The sequence below is a fragment of the Epinephelus moara genome, chromosome 14 (genome assembly GCF_006386435.1).
Source record: "Epinephelus moara isolate mb chromosome 14, YSFRI_EMoa_1.0, whole genome shotgun sequence".
NCBI classification, from domain to species: domain Eukaryota; kingdom Metazoa; phylum Chordata; class Actinopteri; order Perciformes; family Serranidae; genus Epinephelus; species Epinephelus moara.
In genome coordinates, this window is record NC_065519.1 from 25054490 (window position 1) to 25077131 (window position 22642).

Genomic DNA, 22642 nt, shown 5'->3' on the forward strand with positions numbered 1-22642 from the left:
TTAAAGCCGACCAGCTGCACTATACTTTTTATTTTTATTGAGTAAAATTGTTTAAGCAGAAATTTATATTTCTATTTTTCATTCAAAAAATGTGTTTAAAAAAACAGCAGGATTTTATTTTTCACTTTCATATTTCTATTTTCATTCAAACAATGTGAAAAAGCAGAATTTTATATATATTTGTTTCATTCAAAAATTGTGTAAAAAGAGTTAACTGCTGTGGTGGTATGTTTTAATAAGGTTACCAATAAGTAAAAGATATTTAATAGTTGTCTATTTTTTTCATTACTGTACCGAAAAAAACGAACTGTGACTTGTGTACCGAGGTACGTACCGGACCCTGATTTTTGTGTACCGTTACACCCCTAATAGACACCCATATGTAATAATGTAATAAAACATTTTCATTTACTTACATCCAACGATAAATGTTTTGATTCTCCAGAGAATTTTGTTAAGAATTTTGTTAATTCCAATACCTACACAATTTACTGATCCACTACAAATTCAACTTTTTAGACTGTTGTCCAAGGTTACTGTCAAAGATATTCGCACCGTACCAGTCTCTTAAATTGACTGTGTTTGAACAACCAAAGCTCCACCACACCTATCATGTACTAAAACTGATCTGCACAGGTGGTCCACCTCAAAAAGCACTGTTCTGAGTAAGTAAAAATATCCTTTTAGGCCTTTAGAGAGAGGACACTCACCAAAGTGGGCCTCTTCAAGCAGCTTTGGTTAAGGATAGAGAGGTTTGGGCAAGAGGTGACAATACTGCAGTAGTGAGTAGTGCAAAGGTGGTCAGTTTGAGAGGAGAGAATCAGGAGATAGTTATGACTGTAGCCAATGGAATTTTCTCATGATATCAATAAAAGGAATGTGTGTTCAAATCGAACATGCTTTATAAGGGAGAGTGCTGAAAATTAGTGCAGTGTTAACATCTCTTCGTTGTAGTACAACAGAGTGAGTGAGTGAGTGAGTGAGTGAGTGAGTGAGTGAGTGAGTGAGTGAAAATAAGCAGAGCTTAGTCCTGCCTGCTGCTGCTGTCACAGTTCTCAGTGATAAAAGCCAGACAACCTCCAGCACCAGGCAGCCAGAGATACAAGGTGTCAAGAGAGAGACAGACTGCCCCACTTTACTGCTTCACTTTAGCCTGAGCTGAAGGGGCTGGATTAACACCAGATAATGTACACAAACATGAAAGGGGAATGTGGAGAATTTTTGATATCTGTTATCATATTCAAAGCTTTATTCGCAGTCAACTAATTTCAAAACAAAACTGCAGTGCAGAGGAACTTCTGTCCTAAGGAAAGGCTTACTGGGCTCAAACAATCCTAACCCCCTAGAGACAATCATAAAATGTAAACATTTTATTTGGGTTGCAAACCTCTTCTTCCAGGATCTGTCTCTGCGTCATCATCAAGAGGAGGTGGTGGAGGTGGCGGTAAATCTGTCTCCGTGTCATCAGTCCCCTCAGCAATAGATGTCCCCTCTCCTTCTGCTGTTGCTCCACCTGCTGTGGAGGATCTGCTTGTGGCAACTGTTGTGTCTTCTGATGATGGAGCTGCGTCAGATGTGATGGAAGGTGCTGGGGGGTTCAGGCTGGGGAGATGTCCCTCAGGCTGACTGGCCACCGTTGTGTCTTGACTCTGATCCTTGCTGTTGGGGGCTAGAGGAGCTGGAGGGGCAGGGGGTGGGCGGTCAGCCTCAGGGATGTCATCACCACTGTCATCAAAGTCGAAGGCTTCCCCCTCATCTTCTTCATCTGCCAACACTGAAAACAGAGAAAGGGTTCAGAGAGATCTAACACTGGATTACATTACTGTTTCAGAGAATATCAGATAAAAGAGTTGCGTGGTATGACGATATATACCATCAGACAATAAAGATTTGTCACTTTGTAAAGATTTTGAAAAAATGTTTGAGGAGCGTGTCCTGGGCTAGAGGATGTTTGAGGTGCTCTTTGGATATGGATACATATAGACACAAAAACCATAAGTAAACACCGAGGCACTCTCTTTTTAACAATAAAAATGAAAAAAAAAAAAAAGCCAAAATGAGAAACAAATTCAGATAGGTTTTTGCATCAAGCTTTCATTTTTTGTGTGTAATTTTGAATCCCTGATGAAGGCTTGATGCCATGAAAACAAAGGCATTCCTTGGAGTTTTCTGTGATTTTCAATCAATTACACACAGGTCCAAACACACACATGCACAAACAGGAACTATACATGCACTAAGTGGAGGGATGTCAGAATGAGGGGGCTGCCCATGACAGGCATGTCGGTTCCCAAACCAAGTCCCTATGGGCTGAGCCACTGCTGCCCCAAAACCAAGTGGCCCGTACGGGGCTTGAACCCGCGACCTTGGCGTTATTAGCACCACGCTCTAACCAACTGAGCTAACCGGCCATATTTTCATTCAGTATGGAATTTACTGGCTTAGCAAAAATAGATATTACCATACAGTTATTTCATCCATCCACTGCATCACAACTGAATTTCAGAAATTTTCAGAAAATACACAATATTGACATAACACATTGCTATCAGAACTGATAGTATGAGAGAAGGTTTAAATCATCCACCTCAGGTGGATAAGATGCAATATATCCACAAATGAAAATTCACTTCCTAGATGAAAATTATGTGAAAGATTGTGATTACAGCCGTATCTTAAAGGATAACTTCAGCATTTTTCAACCTGGACCCTATTTCCCCGTGTAAATTGATCAAAGAGACAAAATCTTTTGAAATGGGTCCAGTACTGAGGGAACTGGCAGTGGCCGGCAGCCACGGAACAAGTTGCAATGGAGGCACACGGGGCAACTGAGCATAGTCACTGTATGTCCATTAAAAGTGGCTATTTTTGCCACAGAGCCGCTCAGATTGTTGTTGTAAGTGTCTGAAGTATCTCTTTATCTTTCACTTGATCTGGTCTGTTTGTTATTGCCAGGTTAAGCAGAAGTCTCTTTCTGACACATCACAAGATATCACGAGATGTCCCTTGTTGCAGTGGAAACGTGTGAGATTTGGAGAGTGTATAATGACCAGAGTAGTTTACAGAAAATATATTTTAGTGTTGTCTAAAAGATTTTCAATATTATGGATGATCATTTACCTGAATTCGACAATGTAGCTCAGGCCTCTTAATTCTATCGCTGGCAAATTTATTTGTGACGGAGTATATGCATGAAAAGTGGATGAGAAGGGAGACAGAAAAAAAGGCAGCGGAGGTTTTTCATTTTACTGTTTACATATTCATTACATCTTGCTGATGCTTCTTGTGCCTCCATTACAGCCTCCATTGTGCCTCCATTACAATCTGTTGCTCGGCTGCTGGCCACTGCCTGCTCGCTCAATACAGGAACAATTTCAAAAACTGTTGTTCACAGTCTCTTTGACCAATTAACACAGGGGAATAAGGTCCAGGTTGAAAAATGCCAAATTTATTCTTTAAGACAGCACTTGCTTTGTACCAAATGCCATTAAAAGGACCAGAATGCAGGATTTAGTGGCCTTAAGTTAACATACAAACATGATAGGCCCTCTTTACAGCCAGTGTTTCTGCTAACAGATCTCCCTAACACTGGTCCTTAAAGGTGTCCGTGGACAAGTAAGTCCATAAGGGTCACTTTCAACTGAATGGGAACCATCAAGCAAACTACACACAAAGCACTAATATCTATACTTCTGATACACTTTGACCTGTTTATCAATTGCAACAGGTAAGTAGATATCCTGTGTATTTAAAAAAAAAAAGACCATACAGATTAGCTTAGACTAATAAAATACCGAACTCTGAGATGACAAGCAGGGTCATCATACCACAGTATTTTCTTTTGGGGATTTGGCTAAACATAGGTAGGATTTAACTCAATAATCATATAATTTCACTCAAAGACTCCTTTAGAGAGTGTTTACAGATACACTGTGGGTGGCAGTTTTGGTCCTTGGGCTATGGAAGTTAAAAGACTGAACCACATACAGGCTTATAATTAAGGGTGGGGTCTACTACAGCAGTATGTTTTCTTAAAGAATTTTTTTTTTTACATCAAGGATCTGCACTGAACCAGCACATCAGCTGCTCTACGTTATAGCACAAAACAAACTAGGGCAGAGCTACAAAATATAGTTAGCGTTCAAAGGCGTCACGTTCGCATCAGAGCCCTCACTTGGCAGCAGACAGGAAGGGAACAACAAATGTCTTTCCAGTTTCCACACTGCAATTAGGCCAGCAGGAAAGAGAGCTGTTACTCCCACCAGTGAGTATTACAGCCGGAGTTCTGCATTATTTCTAATCTGATGAATAGAGTGTGCGCCTGTGTCAGTGAAGCTCACTACAGAGCAAGAGAGACTAAAAGGATTAGGAATGCAACGGTTCAACTTTCATCAGCTGGCTTCATGTTTTGGCCCTAAGAGCTGAATGTGTAAAGACAGCATTTACGGTTACATTCAGTGGTGCAGTGAAAGAAAAAAAAAAGACTTAAAACATTCCAAATATTCATCCTGAATTCAATGTTGTGGAAAATATTTGGTAATCGCTTAAACAGGGTTCATAGAAGGATAAACTGAGTCAAAACCACAGAGCCTGAATGGAAGGAACTCCCAGACCTCACCATTCAACCCTCAGCTCTTCCAAAGTGCTGCAGTTTTTCCTACAAAAATCCAACATTTAGGAGGTGTCCTTAACTTCTCAGGATCATATTCTATCTTTGTCACAGTGTTCCTCACAAGCATACCACGGATTCTTTGTGAGCACTTTCTTCGGTAGTCACAGCTTGACTGTATTAACTCACAGCCTACAGCCTTTTGCTCATATCCTGACTCTCGTCCCAAAGATAACAGAAAATTCCGAGTTTGCGCAAGTTCATTTTCACCATGACCTGATAAGGTGTCAAGAACTCTTACAGTTGCCGAAATAGCTCAGTTGGGAGAGCGTTAGACTGAAGATCTAAAGGTCCCTGGTTCGATCCCGGGTTTCGGCAATATGGTTACTTCCTTATGTCCCCCAGCTGCTTCACACAGCCTGTTTCCACCTGCTCTGCTGGCATGCATCTTGGGATCATAAGTGGACAAACTCTGTATCTGATGTAATTCCACGTGTGTCTTGACTGACCACTTCCTGAGAGTCTGCCCAGCCACACATATATCAACAGTGACAGGACTATTCATACTGCTATCATAACCTAACCGTTACTAATAGATTTATTGACAATCGGCTGTTTTGGTGTCGATATGACTGTTTAACGACTGCTGTTGCTGCTGTGTTAGTTCCTTGCTAACCGGGAAGACGTTGAACTGACTGTTTGCTAAGAGGAGACTGGCTCTAGAGATGGTCCTTAAGCTCTGAGCATGTATAACTGCACCAACAGAAAGTTTCCTTGTCCTTGGGGCATCAGATTAGCAAGGATGTCAGCTTAGTAGGCGGTCATTCAATGTGGCCCAGGACACATGAGCGTACACACTGCTGGAAGAATGCGGCCAGATGTGGCACAGATCATCTCTGAATGTGGTCTGAGCGATCGGATGTCAAGACGCATTGAGGACACATTTGGTGCATTCACACCTGTACACACACCTGTACACTTGTGATCCGATCATCCAAAATGCATGTCAATATCAGGTGTAAATAGGGCATTAGTTGCAGATAAAAGCCTGTGTTAAACCTCCATAAAGCTTTCCTTTAACACTTCGGCTACACCTTTTCCTTTCATCAGTATCCGTTATGCTTTTCCAACAATTCCAACATTTCCTGCCTGACCCAGTCAACTCAGGCATCTATATGGCCATTTAAAGCTTAGCTGATAAGGTTATTTCTGACACACAATTACCATCAAAGGAGCTACGTTCACTGTTGCAACATGCTGTGTTATGCCTCCAGGCCTGAGCAGTTTACTGAAAGTGACCAGGTAAATCTTAACTCAGAGAAACTCCCTGTAGCAAATCCAGTAACTTTGAAGTCCCTCACAGCTATGTACACAGCTCTAAATCACCAGTATGATTCCCTCAGGCTTTGACAGGTAGTTGTTCCACCCTGTAGTCAGTGTGTGAGGGAACGGTCTGTGACTAATGCTCCAGGTCAACACTGTGACCCCGTGTCCATCTGCAACCACGACTAAAGATGCATTAAAAGAGAGGTGTAAAGAGCAAACCTGGAAACAGAGATGTTATCTATCCCTTTCCATCTGTGCAATAATGAATGGTGTGGGACACAGAGAGATAAGGCACAGCTAGCTGGCTAACAGTCAGCAGCACTCCAGGACTGTGGTATATGTATTCATGTCAATAAATGCCCCAATAAGCATTCAGATCCCCTCTGTGGTGTCAATGTGAAGCACTTGCCAGAATAAAACAGGACTTGATTTGATTGGATTTGGCCAGATGACGAGTCACAACTGCCCATTCAATAGTACATCTGCAGCTATGTGTATATGAGAGCATTGATAGCTGGCTGTATGGGTATGCATGTCTGCAGCTTAATTATAGACACTGTGCTGGGTGCTGACCTTACTTCAGTGCAAGCACACATATGCAAACACACATACACAGACATAACTAACTTATAGCCCTTCTAAACTACCTTGTCACCAAACCCTACACTGGAAATACAAAAAGTTTCTTCCCCTTGGAGGATTTCCTTCATCTTACTGCACTTGTGAGAATACAAAGTAGATGTGCATGCACACTGACACACATACCCTTGCTGAGGTGGCCATTGTCAATTCATAATTACAATATAGATTCTGTTCTGCGGGCCTATCTCCACTCAGCTACATAATGGTCTGCTCAAATGAGTCACCGGGTTACGATCCGCTCCAGCATCGCCCTGGCAACAAAGCAAGTGACCGGCCAGCTGGAGACGAAGCATTTCTCTGGCCAGTGTCTATCCCCGGAGGCTGTGTATGTGTGCGTTTGTGTGTGTGTATGTGTGCGTGGTGCTGCGGCAGTATTCAGCCTCATACTGAGGCACATTGTCTGGTATTCGCAGCAGCGCAGCACATTTTACCCTCCTTACTCCCTTGCTCTGCTGCCCACACACTCCACAGCGGTGGAGGAGCCGAGGAGAGGAATCTGTTGTTTACTCGTACTGTCCGGCTCCAACAGCTCTCCAGGAAGTGATGTGACCACGAGACGACTGACAGAAGCTAGCAGGTGATACAACTGGTCTGAGACTGTAATCGCTCTCTAGAACCAGACATATAAGATATATGTGACAAGAGTGACACTGATTACATGAAGGTGTGTGGCGTTTATCTCCTATCAGAAATCTGTTGATGTTGAGATGCAACTGCGAACTGTTCAAAGTTTTAACATAGGGCTGCAATTAAACAATTATTTGTATGTTCTATAAAAGTACCTAAACTCCCAGTGTCACATCTTCAGATTTCTTGCTTTGTTTGACCTACAGTCCAAATATATTAAGCTTACAATCACATGAGAGAATGAAAAGCTGAACATACTCACAATTTAGAGGCTGGAATGACAGATTGTTGCTTGAAAAATGACCTAAACAATTAATTATTCATCAAAGAATCTGCGGCTCCCTTATTGCCAGCGGTTAATACATGCACGGTGCAGTCACTGAATATCCTCAGTATTAGTTACCCTTAACTCATTCAGTTCCACACATACCAAGTCAAAACTAATGGCCCGTACGGGGATCGAACCCGCGACCTTGGCGTTATTAGCACCACGCTCTAACCAACTGAGCTAACCGGCCGATGTCATGACACAGGATTCCAATCATGTCTCGGATGTTGCTCTGTTAAGGGCAAAGTGCATGGCATGTGTGAGTGACAAAGCTTTGTTGACTTTACTTTCAGGAGGTGGGGGAGGAAAGTCTTCCACGTCCATACTTGCTGCTCTTCTCCTGCACACGCTCTTCAGACGACAGCATGAAGGGGATCAACTACACCGACACACATTCCTGAAGGGAAAAAGACAAACGTCATAAAATGACAAAATAGGCGGGTTGACACACACACACACACACACACACACACACACACACACACACACACACACACACACACACACACACANCACACACACACACACACACAGTATTTCCAAATTAATTTAGCACTGAAGAATGTTTCCATACATCAGCGGTTAGGCACTTGTGGCTCGGCCAGTCTCTTGAAGCCCAACCACACTTGTTATTCCATGTTATTCAATCACAGCAGCACTTTGTCAGCAGAGGGGCATGGCCTGTGTTGTAGTCACGGTCTGGTACCTTTTGTGTCAACATCAGAATCTGGACCAAAGCTAATTTAGACAAACAATTGAGTGAATGTAAACAAAAGAAGCTCTTGTAGTGCTCCTGGGGACTGTTGACACTACCATGTGTTGAAGTGTACACAGCATTCTCATATGCTAATTGTGGGCATGTGTAATGTCATGGGTACAAACAGGCTTGGCCACTGTTGTAATCGATAGGCCGTACCCTGTGGAGAAACCTTTATCAAAGGAGGCATGGTGGGGAGTGTCTGTAGCTAAAACAAAGTTATTCAAAGCAAGGTTATTTTTAGATTTTAACTCTTGTTTATAGTGGCGATTCAGGCGCAAATTGATTCAAAGTGAGCCAATACTAAACATGCATCCCTCCATTAGTATACTCAGCTGTGGCCTTCAAAATACGCAAATTTATCAAAGGTCTTAAATCAACTGTTTTCCCTCAAATAGCTGCATTTGCACGTTCAGTTCAAGATAAGAGATCATAGCTAAGGGCAACCACTACTTCTACCACTTATGAGCATTTTTGTTCAAGCCCAAGAAAAAAAAAAAAACTACTCATGCTTGATTATCCAAAAGGTTACATTTTGCCACAGGCTGTGAAAAATATTCTTAAATAAACCACAACCCAGGAACATTAATGCTTCTCTAGGTTTCCCTAGATGGAAATATTATACTACTTGACTCTTGATATGACTTAAAATAGAATCAATTACATAATGTATGTGCATTAAAGATGCAGAGGTCAATGTGACGTTTTGACTTTGTTAACCACACGTTTTGGCCCAAGGAAATGTCATTTAGCATGCTGAGGCAGGAGAGACCTTTGGACCTGCATGGGCATGAGAGACATTGCATTCCTCAGCAGCACAGCCTTTGTTTGCTGATGTACAGTTCGTATCCAGAGGTGACAGTTTCTGTCAAAGGCCTGCCCTAGAAAAAAAGCTGTGCTATTTCCAGTCTTCTTCAGCTTGCTAGTATCCACAAGAACAGATGACAGAGTCGTGACATCATGTTGTCACATAAAGCAGCCATTGTTGTGGTATGCATGCCCCATATTCTCACCATGCAATCTTAACAGTCCAATATGAACCACAACACACATTCCCAACAGTTTACTTCTGACTAAGTCAAACCTACACCACAGTATTGCAGCAAACAAGATCCAAGAGATAACTCATTCTGAGTCTCAAAGCTTGTTTTGTCTACAAATAATGTGAAATCCTCTGCTTCTTTGTCCTCTCCACCCTATTCACAGGGCATAGGGCCAGAACCGTGGATATGAACACACAGGGCCAGTGTCTGCTGAATTCAGTGCGGCTGACAGATAATGCTAGCGCTAACAGAGGCAGGTAGAATATGCATAGCCTGAGGAGAAACAGCCTACACAATAGAGAAGGATCCAAAGAGACAGACAGAAGCAGCTATAACGTAATATGGTATGACTGGCGATGAGGCCCTCTTTAGGTTACATACTGATCAGCTTGGGAAAGGTGATGTATGAAACAGGTAGTTACATGACACACATGGTTGTAAATTGACTAGCACAATTTGGAGTGACAATTCTCAGCCTAGTCCTGACAGGAGCTTTGAAGAGTGACTCATCTCTGACTTTAAATGCATTGTTTGAGGTCTAGGACAGCCGGAAAAGGAACGGAGGGAGGGGAGAAGAAGTAAATATTCAGGTGTGCTCTTCTTCACAGAGGCACAGAAGAAAGAAATCACATTTATTGGTAAAAATAAAAAAGACTTCTTTTTTAAAATTGAAACATTGCATTATATTTCACTTACTGTATCATTTTAGAGCTGGCTGGGTGTTTGTTGAACACGACAACAAAAACAAACAAGTTTGTCGATTTCACATATCTCCGAAATTGAAATCTGCAAATCATCTACCTGAAAGCGATTGTTGTTGTTAGCATGATGTAACGATGACTAGGTCTATCGAAGAAATCAAAGCATGGAACTTTCAGGCGGTAACTGGTAACTGGAAAAAAAAAACCCAAAAACTAATCACAGATTTTTTGTAATTTCCCAACGATTTCCAACTTTGATTTTAAAAAACACAGGCCTTTAGTTTGAACACTTTTTCAAACTATCTGTTTACAAACTCTCACACAACTCAAGCAGTATAATCAAAGTCTCATTTAGCCATTCGTATGCTCAGTGCTTCACAAACACGTGCAGATTCGCCTAGAAACCGTAGGATTGCAGTCTGGCTTTGAAGAGAGCATAGACAGGTTTCACTCTAATCTCTATTCTAAATAATAAGGTGTAGTGAAAATGCATGTTGATATTTATGTGATGTTTTGATTTACAGTAGTTTTACTGATGTTAAAAATGGTCCCCAATAAATCAATATGTTTGCCATTTCCCATGGAGACATGCAAGAAAAAGTTTTCTTCATGAATTCAAGGTAACATGGTTCGACAAACTGATATACAAATGCTTATTTCGTTGGCAAAGTATTCCTTAAAGTCGAGAAGGAAAGACAGCCTTTCTTACTTACTAACTGAAACAGTCTGCAGAATCCTTCAGTCCCCCTCTCTCCTATAATTACTCTGGTATTCATCCTTTTACCTGCTTCTTGAAGAAAACTAAATGCACCTTTTCACAAACTACATCCTGCATAGCTTATGGTGTGGTGTGACTTTAAATGTACACCATGCAAGCACCTGGCTCACCCCATGGAGCCCCATGGCACTCCCTACATCTGTAGCGTCTGTCAGCAAACTGTCTATACTGCAGCACTGTAAACACTAACACATTTACACTAAAAAAGCAAGCAGGTGAGTAGGTGTAGTTCATCATTTTTTATGGAGAGGGCAAGAAAATATTCACCATATTCAATATATCTGCTAATCTGCTCAGCGTTTAATTAAAAGCTACTGTATTAAAGTATAATCTGAGAGTGATGATTGAGGAAAGAGCGGAAGACACCAGAGAGGTAAAATCAGTCATATAGTTGATGACAGACTCAGCTGAGCATGTCATAACGTGTTGGAAAGGCTCAGTTCTGCTCTGCAAACAGGAAAACAGTTGTTTCACCTGCTGGTGTAATGCAGACAATTTGCTCACCTGTGTGTTTCTAATAACCTATGCTACAGAACAGACAATAACTAGGATCAAAACACATGTACCATACATACTGTCAACACAATCCATAGTGTCACTGTAGAGGTTAAATTGCCACCTATGATCACTCATAAAGAAACTTCTACAGATGTCTACAGGATGGGACTTTAAATGTCAATTGCAATGTTCTCAAATTCAACCTGCAGACAGCATATAGTAACTGGAAAAAACAACAACTTTTCTTTACACTTTTAGTCACAGATTTCCTGATTTCTAACCTGGATAAAACACTAACCTTTTTCAAGTTTTTCTGATCTGCCCTAAAGCCCTAACCCATCATTTCGGGCAACCAGAGATCAGTCTAAAATTAATTGTGTGCATGTTTCTGGGAGCTATTCTACATCAAACACCCTGGTTTTCTAAGGGATTTATATTCTTTTGTAGAGTTTTCTGGGGTGCACGTAATGACAAGTGGCATTCCACACACGGGTTGAAAGTCATAAACAAAAGCTTGGAGGAGAGGGTGGTATGAGAGAGAGACTTGTAGTCTGCTGTGAGTGTCTGTCTTTGGCTTGGCAGCTCTTCGGATGAATGTTTTATTGAGCAGTGTGTCCCAATCTTCTCCTTCTGCCAGGATTACAGTAATCAGGCCTCGAACGAAAACAGCACATCCCAGGACTACAAAGAGCGTACGGATGGGCTTAACAAAGTACTGTAGTGGAAGTTCAAGGGAGGACAGGGCAGTGCCCTGCAGCATACTAAAAAGGAAAAAGGTTCCTCTTTCTAGCATCTTCACGGCCAACATCAAAGTAAGAAAAATAATAGCACTGCTACAAGACCTTGCACTGAATGTGTGTAGTTTATGTCTCATATTAGGGAGGACAGTTTTCCTATTACATCATTATATATCGCTTGTGTGGCATTCAGATTTTCATGACGCACTCCAAACAACTGAGCTACCCAGCCTTAACAACCCACTACTCTCGCTTCCTTGAATTCTAAACAACATGGCGATTATATGGTTTACATTAATTGGTTGTCTACTATGCCAGGTAGCACAGCCTGCTCCCTTAAGTCTCAAATCAAAAACTCTGTGGCTCATTCAGGATCAACCTTGCAAACTTCACAGTATCACAGTATCTACGCCAACCAGCCTTGACAACACACCACACTTCACCACCCACCCTGACCTCAAAAGGGGTGGGGAGGCTCACAAATAGGCACAAGATAGCTGACTTTCAAAAGTGAGAATACTGACTTGCAAGTTGAAACTGTTGATTAGATCAGCAAGGGGCAAATTGGAAGCATATTTACCGACACAAATATCATAATAAATCACAACTAAGAAAGCCATTTTAATTATAATTACATCTCATTTTGTTCTAGAGCAACAAAGGTCCCCCACTCAGTGTAACATAGCTTACACTGACTGCACTGAAGCTCCACACTGACCAATCAATACAACAAGAGGATGAATATGGTATTCCCCATCACCCACCAGTTTTAATTATAGGCCTCATGGGGTTGGATTGGAGGGAATACACTTCAATAATCAGGCCTGCAGGGCTGCAGTATTTATATTTGATGTCAGACGTGTGATCTATTGGACACGTGAGAGGACGTCTGGATTCAGTGTGGTCAGTGCCAAGCTACCACAGTGAATCATTCCTGCATGGTGTCATCCATCACATAACAGTATGCAGTATTACTGTTATGATGCATCACACATTATTGTACCCCATTATAGCCCTGCAACATTTTTACATTACAACCATAGTGTTTATTTTTTTATATTGGCCTTAAATTGGAGGCAGATTCTGTTCCCCGTCAAAGAGACATAATACTGACCAGGCCCTCCCAGCTTGGGAATCACTGGACAAAATGAAAGACTGCGGCTGTATAATATCTGAAACATGGTGTCCATTTGAAAACAGAGGCAGCCACAGTCTTGGCTGTCACTCCTAACTGGTCTCCACCCACCCACCCAGAGAGCCACACCAAAGCTTTGAGAGCCCAACATGTCACCAGAAGAGTACTATTTAGTGTGTGGGGAGCAGTGGATAAGCAGCTGCTTCAGAGAGCTTTTGTTGACTGGCTAGATCTAAGCTCTGAATGCATTTTAATATGAATAGCGCAACTCAGTGCGATTACAATAAATTACCACAGGAAAACCGCAATGCTCTTGACTGTCAGAGTACCAGTCATTGCACTGACTTCAAAGGGTGGAGGCACTTCCTGAAGCTAAGATTGCCCCTGACCCCAGGCTTTACTCATCCTTACTCATCGCTATGTAGAGTCGTCATCTGTAGCTCAATTCATAGAGCATGCTACTAACATAGGCATTTAATCTAAGCAATCTAGGCATCTTGGTGATAGGGTGGTCTATAATGCCCACCATATAACTATAGTGTTTCCAGCTCAATTAAAGCAAATATTTGTGATATATCATAACCCTGTCTTCCCCTCCCACCTCATTTCCTGTCTCTCTATCCCTTTACTGTCAAATAAAGAAAAAATGCCATTAAAACATTTTTTACAAGCAGTATGCGATGTATGGTTATGGTGCATACTTAAAAATATCCACTAGACATCTGACATATGTTCCCAACTGCTAAACAAGTGTGTGGTATGTGAGCAATTTCACACATCCACCTGCAGACAAACAGTGTTTTTTCTTTCCCAGCTGTTGTTGAACTATGCTGCTAATCCATGTCTTATCTCAGTGGGTCCTAGTGGGGTGGTTGTGGGTGGACAGAGCATCCATATCTGCCTTTCTAAAAATGAATGGTATGCTCCTCTGCTCCACCACAGTGCACTCTGACATCCCCAGCTTAGTCATGGTAAACAGAAGGCATTTCCGTAAGCCGCTATTGGAACAGTAGAGTTACGACTTCGTCACAATTACTTAAGCAATTGGCAATAACTCACATTTCTCAACTGGACTGCATCTGTGTTTACAGACTGTAACAATAGCAGGAGGGGGTATTGCAGTTTGGCTGTACTCTCTACATGACAATACTGTCTACCTATGCATCTACATAATAGACATGGTAAATAGCATTAGCGGCCTTTTCCTTTAAGCACCAACATTTCTGTCCACTGTGAAAGCAGCTGTGGTTTGATGAGGTAAAAGTGTCATACGTAAAGGACTCTGTCTTCCTGACTTCTGTGAGTGCTAGGAAGTGAATTTGAGTAAGAAAAGAAATGATCTGTGCTCACTGGTCAGCCTTCGCTAAGTGTTACTACAGCATATGGAGGCATTAAGCATCCGTATTTGCAGCCAGGCCACCCTGGTTATTTGCTTAACAAATAACCAGAAGTGATTGTTGTGTACATGCATGTGTGTGTGTGACCCCCTCAATGCTCCATCTCACCCATGTACTGGCTGAGTGAACCAGGCACTGGCTGAGTAAACTGGACATGCATGACACCAGACAAAACACATGAAGATCAAACCACTCATTGTATTTAACCCATTTTTGGAGGCTCGAGTGAGCTAAATAGACTCCCGAAAGCCTTTAGCTGTGCAGAGAGGCAACTACTAAGGGAAACAGTCTAATTTAATCACAGTTTTACTACCTGTTTAGACGGATCTTCCAGTTGACTGAAGCTGCGCTGTGCTTTCACTGAGGAATGCTATGCATGACTACTTGAATCTGTGGCTGAGCTGACTGCTGCAGCTCAGGGAGACATTATCACTTACTCATATTTTTAGGCAAGTGTTAAGGTCCAGAAATGATTCTTACATTTCATAGTGTATATATTTTGTATTAATAAAGTTATGGCTTTTATTAAGATGGCAATTTTGACCTTGTTTCCCAGTCTTTCGGTTTCATCAGTCTTATAAAGGCAAAAGGTTATCTTGCACCTGCAATTGCATCCTTGAAGAGGGACAGGGGGTTCAGACAAGTATGAGGCTGTGTTCAACACTAAGACATCTATCAAAGTGTTACATGACAGAGTCAAAGCCTGAGGACATATGCTAGTATCCTGCTCAGTTAAAAAAGTTTTGCTGACACATTTGAAGTTCTTACAACAGTTAACGCCAATATTGGGACGCAGTTATTAACGTAAATGCGTTTAAAAGTACAGTTATAGCGGATGGCTGACAGTGTTGGCAACTTGGCAAAGTTAGCTGAGGCGCCACGTTATAGCCATCTCCCAATGCAACGGTTTTAAAAACAAAAATACACCTGAGACACCGTAAAACACGAAAGAAACACTTTACATGACTTATTAAAATAAACATATCTAGCGTAATGTAACGTTAGCGGCTCACCTGGACTAACAGTTAGCAAAACAGATGTGTTAGATATCTAAAACTTTGTCAGAAACTTACAAAAATGTCCTCAACTCACCATTTTGTGACTTTTTCCCAAAAGAATTACCGTATCCCCTCGCAGTTACACCATACAAGTGTTAAACGTGACGCATTTCTGACTTGTACACAACTTAAAACACATCAAAACACATCCAGTGTTCGCCCTGAGTCCTTCTTCTAACTCAACTCTTTTCGATGCAAGCTGACTCCATCCATGAAAACCCTTACCTCTTCTAAGTAGCTGATTGGACGACGGGTCGACTTTGGCGAGCTGTGATTGGCCGAACGGGACGTCAATCAAGTTTCCAACGTCTTCTCCGGTAGGATCGGCTCGAGATCGCACAGAGGAGTTCCAAAGGGCTCACGTGACGTGTGAGGTGGCTCCCTTTGAAACAGCTGTCCGGAGATGATGTTGGATTAAAGTTTCCTCTAACTGTGTCCTCCTGCAAGTAAACACAAGATGTTCTGAGTATTATCCCCTGTAACTGGAAAATCAAAGTCTTTCCTCTTATTACACTGTATTGAAATAGGGTCTTTATAAACGGGCTAAATAAAAACAGTAATTTTGTTAGTAACAGGAAGAAAGTTTGATCCTTATCACAAAACTTCCTTCTAACAAATTAGGTAAAATAAGTTTCATTGAAATTGATTCATAGATTCTAAAAAATTTCTTTAAAAAGTTATTAGAGTGTGACAAAGATGTGAATCGCTGTTTTTGTGAATTACATCCTGAAACATTCTCCCATTTATTTTGCTCTTGTAATTTTTACATATGTGCTGTGGAGAGCTTTTACTAAATTTATAGTTTACAACATTTTCTCAGATTTTACTGTTTACTTACTGTTATATTTGGGTGCTACGATAATTGTGACAAAGATGCATTTTTCCTTATTAATCTAATTTTACTTCTTGCCTAATTTCACATTCACAAATGTAAATTTACTTTTATAAAAACTTTATTTCTGTAGATTTAAATGTGTTACAGAATGGAATACAAAAAGGGGAAAAAAAAGAGCATAAAGCACAGACAATTATAGAGAAATGAATAGTACAAAAAATAACAAGTTGGGTCAATGAGTCACATAGATAGCATTGTTAAAAAAAAGGGGGTTAAATTATGGAGTTGTTTCATTCCAGTCCATTTCTGCTCCTTTAATATGTTTTCCTGTTGGGTGCTTTATATTTAGGAGATAAATCCACTTGTATGACCATACAATAACCAATGAAGGTCCAATTCCATTAAAAGTCTGACGCATAGGGCCAAGGTACATAATGAAAATGTATATATATATATATATATATTCATTTTTTTAAATGCAGGTAATGGAACATGCTTATCAACGATTCCCTCCTTACAAAACAAAGAGCCATCAAAACAATAAATGTATGCACTATCTTCAAAATTTAAAAGTGCACTTTTTGTCATGTCACTCACATCTTCATTTCTCTTTTATTTTATGTTGGATTTATTTTGCTGTTGTCATCTTTTTCTGCTTAGTTTTGTTTCTCAGTGGTATAATTCTGTTCACATTCTGTTTCTGCTCACATTGTATGTTAAAGTTTGAAATAAAGATTATTGGGGAAAGAAATGAACAAGGTGAATAACTAAGTTAGGTCAAATTGATTCATCTATAACATCTAAATAGCAGTTTTCAAACAGGTCACAAAGGTCACAGGTCAAATTCTCCACACTATTTGCAATGTTTGTATTTTTCTATGGAAAACACTTTTTCCCCTGCAAACTGCACACAAACACAAATATCTTCGTGTTAACTTTTCATATTATTACCTGGCTTTATTAACAGTATAATCTGAAAAGAAAAATTTATATGCATTGTAACATCACCCTTTTAAAAGGGGCTGTTAACCTTCTAGGGACAATACAACTGAGACTGGAAAGACGTGTCAGACTCATGGACGTCTGGTCAAGTGGGAAAAACTAGCTCAGCCTACTAATAAGATAATTACTCTTATTCTGCCACCTACAGGCAGATACTGTATTACACAGCCTTGATAAATTCTCAGTATTAACAAAAACCAAGGGACACAAAACTCTATGAGGCAATATTTTATTTTGTGACTGAAACTAATTCATATTAATACATTCTCCAACACAAGCAGGATGTTAAACCCAGAGTTAACAGGAAATTCTCTACCCATCCCATAATGTTAATTTCTAAGCTGTTATAACAAATTGAAATGCAAACATCTGTTATTAGTAATATTAGTAGTAATAATATAGAACAGATGAACAGTCACGGAACAATTATTTTCATGTCTGTTTATAAAGGACCTGATGAAAATACTGTCAAATGTTATAAATAAATTAGCTTTAAACTTATATGCGTTGACACAGTCACTGAGTTTGCAGCACGTGCTCAATAGTACAAAATAGTTTACTCTGCAGGACAAAGTGTAGCTTCATCTCAGTCATTGTGACGCCTTTTTTTTGAGGCAGATTACAGTTATGTGGATGAAGCTGAAAAGCCACATCTATACTTTGAGTCAGTCCTCAGGGCCAGCTCACTGTGTTGCATTTAAATCCCCAAAATGTTACATTCAATCATAGATACAGATAGTAAAATTAAATGTCTGAATTTTGTAGAACTTAAAAAACATAATTACATGAGCTGTTATCCTGTTAAAAAAAAACACAACTACAAGAAGAGGGACACACACGATACAGTATAACAATAGACAAACCCAACGCACAAGGCCGAGGCATCCAGTACAATGAGGCCATTGTGTTAAAAACACACAACAATAGTTACTGAAATTGTGTTGCATAAATAGAAACAAAACTTTATTTGATGCATAATACCAATTAAATCATCATGATCAACACTTTGCTTGGTTAATCTGTATCAGCAGTGCTTCAGTTTTGCAACATCATATTTCCATTTTGGTCAAAAGAGCCTTTATGGAGTGAACCAGCCCTGCACTTAGTTCCACAAATAAAGGCCTTTCAAGAAATATTTCTCTCTACAGTCCAAAGACACCAATGTTACTCATGAATGGACTGATCTAATTGTCCACTTAGTATGTAATAACTCCAATGACTAACCTACAGAACCTCATTCTTTAAACCAATTTTCCTGCCTACGCTGCCCAATCAGTGCTGAATAACTGTGTTTGTTGTAAGAGCTCCAATGGCACTGTGCATGAGAAAGGATAAATCATTGATGTGATTTGACAACTAGGTCATTTCGTCACTACTAAGAAAGAGTATAACCTCCTCTGACCTCCTAAAATAATGTCCCGTCCCCACAAAACATGTTCCCGGCCTTCTTTTACCTGATAGATCAACCCGACTTGATCTATGGGTAGAAGAAGATACTATGTAATAAATACCTCTTCAAGCATTACATCTATAAATACTGTATGTGTGTAATACATGACTGGTAAACTGGATATTTCACAGCTCAGTGTCCTGAGGGTGATGGAAACAAGCAGGGCCCCATTCCACTGCCCTAAACAACCACACCCACGTTAAAAGCTAAGCTAACCAGATGGAAAAAAACAATTGAAAACTGCCTCAAACTCTAAGGGAAGCCAATGCAGCAAACTTCATCAAGACTGGTGCGGCGCTTGTCAAAATGTGCCTGTTGAAACAGGCAAATTGCTTGGCCTCTGGTACTGTTGCTCAAGAACCATACATGCAAACAACTTCACACTCAACACTGTGCTTCCCTGGGTCCTGAGTAATACACCTACCATGACATGGTTGCATCGCCTAGCAATGCCAGAGTATATTTACTTAACATCTGGGTGCAAAAACTCACACACACAAACATTTTATAGTCTCATGGAGTCAAGGCCCGGCTATCTCCAGGAACAAAAGCATTAATTTCCAAAGTTGCATCTCTGATGCTTGAAATGTTAGCGTTTGCTACAACGCAGTCTCTTAACTCGCTCTACCTTCATCTGTTCTTGAATGTAGTGTAGAGAGCGACGAAGAACAAGCTGTACCCAGCAGGTCGTTCAGTGGTGTAACTGTTATTAGGGGTCCCCTCTCAATACACTACATAGTGTGTACTTCTGGCAGTAGTAACGCACTTTTAATTAATATGTCCCATAGATGTCCAGAGCTTGCAGTTGACACCGCACTTCCTTGGATCCTCAGCAACACACCAGCCAAGTGTGAAGTGAAATGGCTGTCAGGAAAATTGAAGGACAGACAGAGAGAGACTCCTTCATTTTAGCTGGATAGTACCAGACAGTCACAATTACCTTAGCCAAGGGACTTACTTTGTAAAAAAAACAAAGAAGTTTTATAATAGAATAAATCATAAAAACAACCTTCTTAAAACCACCCTTCTAAAAGTCACTTCACACATCCATTAAAAAAGGAAAAAATAAGGCATCTTTCAGATAGAAAATGGTGTCCCTCAGTTGGCGTGTGGTTTGACTGAAACCTCAGACTGACCCTCTGTGGTACCGTTTACGGGTACCGCCTTGTTTCCAAAGTTCCAGTCCACAGGATTAAACAGCTGCATGGTCTTCTTGTGCGTCCAGATGGGGTTGAGGATAAACGTGAGCAGAGTGAGGCCAATTAAGTAAATAAGCAGTGGGGGCACGGCAACATTGCTGCTGAGCTCTCCCCAATGGTTCAAGGTTACCCACCACATGTAGTAAGTGAGCACCATGCGACAGTGGAAGGCGTGGATCATCACCCACTGGTTGGCTCTCCAAAACAGGGTGCGTGCCCAGCCAGCCTGTAAGGGAAGAAAGATGGAGAGAGAAATTATACTGTGGAATGGGGCACAAATTTCTTTTTATATCACAATAACATCAAAGTCACATCCTTGTGACTTCTGTGTACTGAAGTCAAATCTGTGAGTAGGGGGAACAGAGAAAGTTTAGGCACTGACTTGATCTTCTTATAGAACTTCCTCTTTCTAAGAACGTTTATCTGTCTGTTGACAGTCATAAGTGCACAAGACCACAGAGGAACTGAAACCATGTGACACTTCCAGTAATGTCAGTGGTAGAATCTGTTAGAAGAAGATGCTCAACCAGCAGCATCAGATGCAACTACAGCCCTTGAAACACTGATAAAATAAGTACTCGTACCAAACAATCATTTGGTAACTGAGGCAAATTGATTATAGTCACAGCTCCCTACCTTCAGTAACATCCAGGATATACAGGTGAATGGTGTGCTCATCTCAAGCAGCAGCGTAACCATCGGCAGGAAGTGGCCCATAGAATCCCACACCACTGCTCCTGCATATCCTGTCAGGGCGAAGAAATGGTGCGTCGCCAGTGGGAGGTCAAATGACCTAAACACCACGCTGGAGGCGTGAAGTGCTACATTCTCAAACACAAAGAAACCTGTGGCTGTGAGGACATTGAACCACGACCAATCTGCTTGCCCTTTCACTCTGTCACTGGTTAACACGGAGTCCTCAGTCAGGGCCCGCAGACCGGCTACGGTGCTCTGGATGCCAAACACCGCCCGAGTCGCTGCGAGGTTCCAGAAAACTTTCTCCTTAGCCACCAGGGAGCTGTAGGTGCGGGTCAATGCCACAGACAGAAGGTGGGAGAGGAGGAATATTCCGGCATAGAAGGCAAAGCCCAGGCCAATAAGCTGGACGCGGTAGTCCCATGAAAAGTTTTCTGCACTAGGCTGGGTAACAGCTTTGGTATGCTGGTCAGGATGCATGGTGTTTGATACTGGAGCTCAGGCTGAGGGGAGGCTCAGCTGCAAGTGGGGCTGTAGGCCGGTGCTAGTAGGTACATGGTGTGTTGGTCACCTATAAAACAACCTGAGGCTGCTGAAGAAAAACAGACAGGAGATTATTCACTAAAACACACATTTTCACTTAATATTTATGCAACTGACTGAGAGATGCCAGGTTTCAGGACCAAGTTAAACAGTGAGTAGCTTACTTGATATAAAATTCTGCTTCTGAGGTGTTTCCACCCTGATCACAATACAGTTCTCAGACAAAACAATAAATACTTATTGTGGTCACATTTGAAGATATTGAACATTGTGCAACATATTGCCAATCAGCAGCTTCAGTGCAACATAATCTCTAACACTTCTATCTTAAAGCACTATTGCTAAAGCACTGCACTTTCGATTTGTAAATTGTTTATACAGCAGGAGATAACCTGCTTTAGTTTACTTTACACTTCAGTTTGGTGCCATGATGCCAGCATTACTGCACAGGAGAATTTGCAGGTATTTTCTAGACATCTCAGGCTACTCATCATCTGTTGTAAATGGATATATGTTTAGGAATGTACTTCTTTACACTTAAAAAAATGGGATGTATGTGGGCCATGAAGTTAAATGACTTTGGCACCCCTGCTTTAAACAAACTACAAATGCACCCAAGCTCCATGTGAACTTGAATGCACCATAAGTTTGGACCTCAAACCGTTATGAGCGAACTTTTCCTGCAGTAACTCGATAAAAACAGAAAACCAGCACGACACCATGCAGCCCAAAAATAGCGTTTTACCTATTTATAGCTAAGCCAAATAACAACAAACTAAAACCTTTACGAGACACGTTAAACTTTAAGCTCGACCGACACTAACTGTGTTGTAAAACTGGCACTAAAACCACGACGACAAAGAGTGTAGCCTGTAAGCTAACACCACACAGAACAGTGTAAAACAGTAACTCTCACTCACCATAAAGTAATTAGCGGACATTACTTTCATACCGTAAAGAGATGTTTCCTCTGTACACGATGTTCCGGCGATGCTGTTAGTGCAGGTTACAACCGGACAATTCACATCATACGACTTCAATTTGGTCATATGATCCTCAAACAGGAAGTGACGCCCAATTTGAACTTCCGGACACCCCATTGGTCAATGCAGCTCTGATCAGTGGTACCGTGCCATCCTATTGGTTAGCTCCTGGCTCCTTATTATTTTGGCTTTCCTCTGTCATAAAACCAAACAGTACATAGTTATAGATGTGTGTCCTGTACACACAGTAGAGAACATATATTCAATACAAATGCAAAGACCTGTCGGGTTAGAAGAC

The 22642-nt window shown here is 41.0% G+C and overlaps 2 protein-coding genes and 3 non-coding genes across 9 annotated transcripts in view; 1 reads left to right on the forward strand and 4 right to left on the reverse strand.

Moving 5' to 3' along the window:
- The window catches only part of arhgef10 (Rho guanine nucleotide exchange factor (GEF) 10), a 60006-nt gene extending 44175 nt beyond the window's left edge, over positions 1 to 15831 (reverse strand). For both annotated transcript variants that reach the window (XM_050061173.1, XM_050061172.1), the window contains exons 1-3: positions 15671 to 15831; positions 7820 to 7929; positions 1388 to 1774 (exon numbers count right to left, since the gene is read on the reverse strand). In XM_050061173.1, coding sequence (XP_049917130.1) covers positions 1388 to 1774; positions 7820 to 7856 — 424 coding nt within the window. In that variant the 5' untranslated portion in view covers positions 7857 to 7929; positions 15671 to 15831. The remainder of the gene's footprint in view (positions 1 to 1387; positions 1775 to 7819; positions 7930 to 15670) is intronic.
- Positions 2338 to 2411, reverse strand: trnai-aau (transfer RNA isoleucine (anticodon AAU)). The gene has a single exon. It is a non-coding gene; the product is annotated as a tRNA-Ile (tRNA).
- On the forward strand, positions 4915 to 4987 carry trnaf-gaa (transfer RNA phenylalanine (anticodon GAA)). Its single transcript has one exon. It is a non-coding gene; the product is annotated as a tRNA-Phe (tRNA).
- On the reverse strand, positions 7649 to 7722 carry trnai-aau (transfer RNA isoleucine (anticodon AAU)). The gene has a single exon. It is a non-coding gene; the product is annotated as a tRNA-Ile (tRNA).
- Positions 15832 to 17689: 1858 nt separating the features above from the next.
- cln8 (CLN8 transmembrane ER and ERGIC protein) lies at positions 17690 to 22420 on the reverse strand. 4 transcript variants are annotated; one of them, XM_050061179.1, is made up of 3 exons: positions 22282 to 22420; positions 20759 to 21407; positions 17690 to 20348 (listed from the first exon to the last, which is right to left on the reverse strand). In XM_050061179.1, the coding sequence occupies exons 2-3, from the start codon at positions 21296 to 21298 to the stop codon at positions 20022 to 20024; spliced, it is 867 nt and encodes a 288-aa protein (XP_049917136.1). In that variant the 5' UTR covers positions 21299 to 21407; positions 22282 to 22420; the 3' UTR covers positions 17690 to 20021. The 4 variants fall into 4 exon arrangements, with proteins under 4 accessions (XP_049917136.1, XP_049917135.1, XP_049917138.1 ...); XM_050061178.1 differs by having other exon boundaries at positions 20759 to 21410; XM_050061181.1 differs by having other exon boundaries at positions 22314 to 22419.
- Positions 22421 to 22642: the final 222 nt, after the last annotated feature.